This window comes from Zea mays, chromosome 7 (assembly GCF_902167145.1).
Source record: "Zea mays cultivar B73 chromosome 7, Zm-B73-REFERENCE-NAM-5.0, whole genome shotgun sequence".
Classification (NCBI taxonomy): Eukaryota; Viridiplantae; Streptophyta; class Magnoliopsida; order Poales; family Poaceae; genus Zea; species Zea mays.
The window spans coordinates 122,406,948-122,412,947 of NC_050102.1; the positions used below are offsets into that span (position 1 = coordinate 122,406,948).

General features: G+C 49.0%; 1 protein-coding gene across 1 annotated transcript; it reads right to left on the minus strand.

The window, feature by feature from the left end:
• Window positions 1-3,779: 3,779 nt before the first annotated feature.
• On the minus strand, window positions 3,780-5,619 carry LOC100501555 (uncharacterized). The gene is made up of 2 exons (NM_001357715.1): window positions 5,115-5,619; window positions 3,780-4,791 (listed from the first exon to the last, which is right to left on the minus strand). The coding sequence occupies exons 1-2, from the start codon at window positions 5,550-5,552 to the stop codon at window positions 3,895-3,897; spliced, it is 1,335 nt and encodes a 444-aa protein (NP_001344644.1). The 5' UTR covers window positions 5,553-5,619; the 3' UTR covers window positions 3,780-3,894.
• Window positions 5,620-6,000: the final 381 nt, after the last annotated feature.

Consider the following 6,000-nt stretch of genomic DNA (forward strand, 5'->3'; position numbering starts at 1 on the left):
GTTATTGTTATGCTCTCCCATAGGTCTGGAAACGAGCCGAGTCGAGCTAGGTTCGCTCGGCTCGTCCAATGCACGAGCTCAAGAATGAGGCCTGATTAATATTATTGTATTATAAAATAACTAATATATATATATATATAAATGTATAATATAAAAGCATCATTCAATATTATGAGTAATATAAATTATAAAATATCGTAAATTCATCATAAAAAAATAAAATGATCCTATCATCCATAGAATTATTCAATATCCATTGTTATTTTATAAAATAATTAATTTGGTACAGCTCGTGGGCCGAAAAGGCCCCGCTCAGCTCGCTCCCTAGACGAGCTCGAAAAACAGGCTCGGCTCGTCCAAGGCTCGCGAGTCGTCCCGAGCTTGAGCCGGCTCGTGAAGCCCTACTCTCTCCCACATTACAATATTACTAGTCGGTTACCCGTACGTTGCGACGGCTCACAACAATACCCACGTAAACTATCCACAAAAAAGATCTCAAGATTTTTATTGACTATCTCCACTCTCGGATCGCGGCTGTGACCGTGGGCGGGGGCAGTGGGTTGGGGAGGAAGAACAGGGCGAAGGCCGGAAAGACGAACGAGTCGTTCGACGACGTCGAAAACGATGGTGCACGCATGCTGTGAAACGTCCGCGTGGACATGCAATAGCCGCGCGGGTCGGTGTCGGACGAATACGGGGAGGAGGCGCCTGCTCTCACGATATCTGCCGAGAATGGGGTGGCACGGAGACGGAGACATAAGGGAGAGATAAAAGAAGGCAGGATGGCGAACGAGGTGGCGGCAATTAAGGCGAAGATCATCATTATCGTGTGGAGGTATAGATGGTCAAATGAGTCGTGTCTAGAGGGCCGACCCGAGCCACGACCCATTTAATAGTGCTCCTAGGTCAGCCCGACACGAGCGTCGTGTCGTAGCCTCGGCCCATAGCGTTGGACGGGCCCGACATGATTATATTTTTTTACAAAAATTATATATACATATGTACAATCTATATTGCTCTGATTTAACCAAATTGTCCGACGGGCTAACGAGTCGACACGACACAGTCAGCAGGTCAGCGTGTCGTGCCTAGGCCAGAGCTGCGGCCCGCACGCGTCGGGCACGTGTCGGGCCGCCGTTTGGCCATCTATATGCGGAGATATGTTTTTGGCGTGTAGGTTGGTTGCGCGGAGAGGACAAGCGTGCAACAGATTAATTTGAAATAGATGTGAAGATTTTTTTATAAAATACAACGTGGGACGACCGTTGAAGGTGATGTTTTAAATATAATAGAGAAAATATTAAAATTATGTATAAATAAATATTTAAATAATGATTGTTAGTTTTAAACCTACATTCGTAACCATTTAACTAACAAAACGTATGTCTTTATATTTTATATTCTATACTTAAACATAATTAGAAACAAGTAATCTCGAGACCGGGAGCAATCGGCCACACGGCCTCGCCTGCGCGGGGTGTTCGTATCCCAGAAAAAAAAGAACGGAACGAAATTGAACCAGGATAGATCATTTCACGCGATCTCGCCCTGACGCGCACGATCGACGGTCTCGTCATCGGTCCACCGTCCATCGCCTGCCGCATCGCCAGATGCGAGTTGCTCTTGCCCGCCCATCGCACGCCGCTATCGCCCGCCCATCGCACGCTTCCGTCGCCCAGTCGTCTCGCGCAGGACTCCATCGCCTGCCGCCGTCGTCAAAGGGGACCGTCATCTCCAGTCGTGATCCACGCCACCGCCCAGGATCGCTGCACACGGAAGCCCAGGATAGTCAGGATTCAGGTATAACTGTTGCTGCTGCCTGCGTTTCATTGTTGTGCCAAAAGTCAACTTGAACAATTTCTTTTGTGTGACATTGATGAGGTCTCTGCGAACATACATAACCTCATCCCTTGAACAATTATACCTCAACTGAGCTTTTTGTTAAGTGACCATGTTTCTGAATTTTTTCTTTCTGTTTCTCAAAAGTGAAAATTACTGCAGACATGTGAATCCAAAACCATGATTTTTATGTGGATGAACTTGGAAAAATATTATCCTATGCACGTACCGGTTAATTATCACTATTGAAAAATAACTAGACTTAATGCATTGGTTTATTGTGGATGAACTAGGACAAATTAATGCGAAAAAGTTTCTTTTTGCTATGAAGTATAATTTGATACTTGCTAACACGGAATAGAGACTCTCACGTGAGAACTTTTAGGAGTGGTTATAATGTTAGTCAGGTTGACTTTTTCTAAGGCGATGAGCAGATCAAAAGTATTTCAAGGTTAGTAAGGGTGATACCTAGAGAGAGCGTAGCAACCCAACATATATTGAGTACTCTATCTTAGTATTAAGAGTTGGAAGAGAAGGAGTAAAGGAACCTAGGATTTGGTAGTGGGATTGGAAAGGGGATAAGCAAGTTATGTTTAAAGAGAAAATATATAATAAGATGGAGTGGAAGTTAGGTGAGGATAACTCAATGTAGAAACAGATGGCACATTGTATCACCGTCAATGGCAAAAGAAGTTTAGGGGGTGTTTGGTTACACCCCGCTAAAATTTAGCCCCTGTCCCATCGAATGTTTGAACCTCCGTTCCGGGTATTAAATGTAGTCGGATTATAAAACTAATTTGTCAGCCGAAGATTAAAAGACGAGACGAATCTAGTCCAGTTGGTTGGGTCTATATTTCATACTCCTATTTAAAAGTCAAACGCTTGATGTGACCCGGGCTAAACTTTAGCAGGAGCAACCAAACACCCCCTTAGTTGAATGGAGAGGAAACAGACTGACCAAACAAAAAGAGACCTTTCATCTTTCTATATGGGGGTATTCCGTATTTGGTTATATATAAGGACTAAAGTTTAGTCCGTGTCATATTGATTGTTTGAATACCAATTTTGAGTATTAAATATAGTCTAATTATAAAACTAATTATAAAGAGGAATACTAAATAATGAGATAAATTTATTAAATCTAATTAATCCATGATTAGTAAATGTTTATTGTAGCATCACATGGGTGAATCATGGACTAACTAGGTTTAATAGGTTCGTCTTATAGTTTAGTCATTATCTATGTAATTAGTTTTGTAATTATACTATATTTAATGCTTTTAACTATGGTTCAAACATCTGATATGACATGAGCTAAAATTTAGCTCTGCATCCAAACAACTCCTTTATATAAATTTGTCACGGTGAAGCTTCATCTGACCAATAATTACTAGATGTTCTTTAGTAATTACTGACTGAGGGTGACAAATAACGCTATCATATATATGCACCAGTATATGTGTCCATAATATGATACGTACGTGGTTCTAGTTACATCAAATCATCAATGTTGTAGGATCCACACAGCCAAAAAAACACGAGTCATATATTCTGCACAGGCTCGACAGCTCGACTATATATATATTGGTGTCAAACACTTGCACATATATATGTTGGTAAAACTTCCAAACCTTTTTAAGGACTAGTTTGGGAAACCCTATTTTTCGAAGGGTTTTTTATTTTCCCAAAAAAATTTAGTTCATTTTTTTTGGTAAATTGGAAATTCCATGAAAAATTGGGTTGCCAAACTAACCATAAATCTAAATTTAAACTCACATACTATCCATCCAAGTTTTGCTTGCGCATGGCTATATTTAGACAAGTGAAGGAGAGTAGCAGGCGGATGATGGGTAATATGCAGAGAGAACGCGGTTGATTTCGGTGTGTCAGACAAATGCGGGAGTTGGGACGGAAATTTTCATTTTTTAATATTTCTATATAGTGTGTAGATTATAGATATAAATATAAATATAGTTATACATGCATAGACATATTATAGATTAACTGGTGCATAAAGTGCACGTTAAGCGTATGAATCTTTTGCCTCACGTACGTTCACTCCAGCATAGCCAGCTCCTCGTAGAAGAGCTCCTTGAACCGCTGCATGCGCTCGGGCTCCAGCGCGGCGGCCACGGCAACATCGCCACCCTTGCCGGGGCAGTTCAACAGGTACACGAACCCCGGGTAATACATGAGCGCCGGCGCCAGCAGCGCCGGCTCGCCCCACCCGAAGTCGGCGTCGTACGACGGCATCCCCAGCCAGCTGATCACCCGCAGGTCCGTGCCGCGCAGCCCCTGGCGCGGTACCGTCGCCAGGTCCGCCGTCTCCAGGTAATCCAGCAGCGAGCGCACATACTCGTCCCCGTGCCCCGTCGCCGCGCGGAGCCGACGTGCGCCGAAACCCAGCGGGTTGGCCAGGAGGTCGCCGACGCGGGCCGACGCGGAGGTGCGCACCACCGCGTTGCCGAAGAAGGCGTCCGGCAGCGGCGGGGACAGGCGGGCGCGCATGTCCACCATCGTGTAGAGGCGGGACTCGGCGTCGTGAGCCAGCGCGCGTGCCGCGCACGCGCACCGCCAGACGTGCGCCACCAGCGCGCGGAACGTGGACACCGCGCCGGCGCGGGCGCGCAGGGCGGCGGCCTGCGCGCCGGTCACGCGGAGGATCGCGCTGGCGTACTCCGCCTTGCTTCCGGCCGCGGCGCCGGCGGTTACTGCTGCTGGCCTGGAGGCGCGGCCGCCGTACTCGTGGGTGTGGTCGAAGAGGGCGGCGGCAGTAGTGAGCAGTGGGCGCGCCCGGAGTGGCGTGCGGTCAAGCGACGGGGGCGCGGCGGCGGTGTCTCCACGGGCGATGCTGGACCACGTTCGGATGAAGTGGAAGGCGCTGCGGCCGTCGATGACGAAGTGGTGCATCGCCGTGCCGAGCGCCACGCCGCCGCACCTGAAAAAGGTAACCTGCAGCGAGTGGAGACGACAGGCACCTGAGATAACAGATAACCATGGTTGCTTGGTTGGTGACCCAAGACCCAAACCAACTTGCTGGTTTAATTAACCTTGACCACCATCCTTAATGATCTCTCGTTGGATCGTTCCGTTCATTATTATGTCAGCAAAAAGGTGTCGTACGTTATTGCGTAATCTGTCCCCAGTTCACTCGAACTAGGCCACATGCTCTCACAAACTGATCCATCCAGGAAACTGATGATTGATTAGAAGTTGGAACCAACCAACGGGAAGTCATCCGTCAGTGCATGCAGCAACGTACGTGCCTACCGTACCTGAAGCAGTAGCAACGGTGCGTCGGGGCCAGCGGAGTCGTACGTGGGCACGAACGTGTCGTTCATGGCCTTGGACGGCGCGAAGTCGTGGAGGAAGTCCTCGAGCGCCGCGGCGGACCGCGCGACGACCAAGAGCGCGCCCGCGGCGTTGCAGTCGATCTCGGCGCGCCCGCCGCGGCCGGCGGCGCGGAGCCGGCCGGCAAACGGGTAGAACCGGACCAGCGCGGCGGCCAGCGCCGCACGCAGCGCGTGGGTCGAGAAGCAGGAGTCCGCACGCAGCCGGCCGTCGCTGCTGTCCTGGGGACGGCGGAAGAAGTAGATCGTCGGGGTGTAGCCGTTCCGCGCGGCGAGGTCGAGGTTGGACAGCCAGAGCGGGCGCCGCGGCGTGGGCTCGCTCGGCGCCACCAGCTCGGAGGTGACGACCTCGACGACGGCCATCGTTCGGATGTCTGCGGCTCGCGCGCGCTTAGCTTGTTCTGGCGTACGTTTGGCGTGGTATCTCTTGTACTAGGGTGGTGCGTGAAGTGAGTGCAGCGACTCCAAAGGGGGGGCGGGGTTTATAGGGGTTGCAATAATGTGGGTTTGGTAGAGGATGGTCTCGGAGTTGTTGTGTCGGGTCGGGCGTTTGCTTGGATCATGGCTTCAAGGCGCAACTAAACCAAAGCTTGCCGGTCTAATCTCTCGTAGCCGTCTGCGTCTATGAATATAGAACGTGGCATTTAATCTGCAGTTCTATGCATGTTAATACAAAGTCCAGGGTATCAACACGGACAAAGTTACTGCATGGAGGCTGGACCAAGCCTTCGGTTGGGGTAGTGTAGTGCTGATCGATCGATTTGCCGGTAGGGATGAAGAATCAACTCATCAATGATCACCCTCACCCATA

Excerpts from the sequence above, each read along its gene's own strand:
- LOC100501555 (NM_001357715.1), bottom strand. The coding sequence starts at position 5,552 with ATGGCCGTCGTCGAGGTCGTCACCTCCGAGCTGGTGGCGCCGAGCGAG. Across the intron at positions 4,792-5,114 it reads CACCGTTGCTACTGCTTCAG|GTTACCTTTTTCAGGTGCGG; the intron begins GTACGGTAGGCA and ends CACTCGCTGCAG.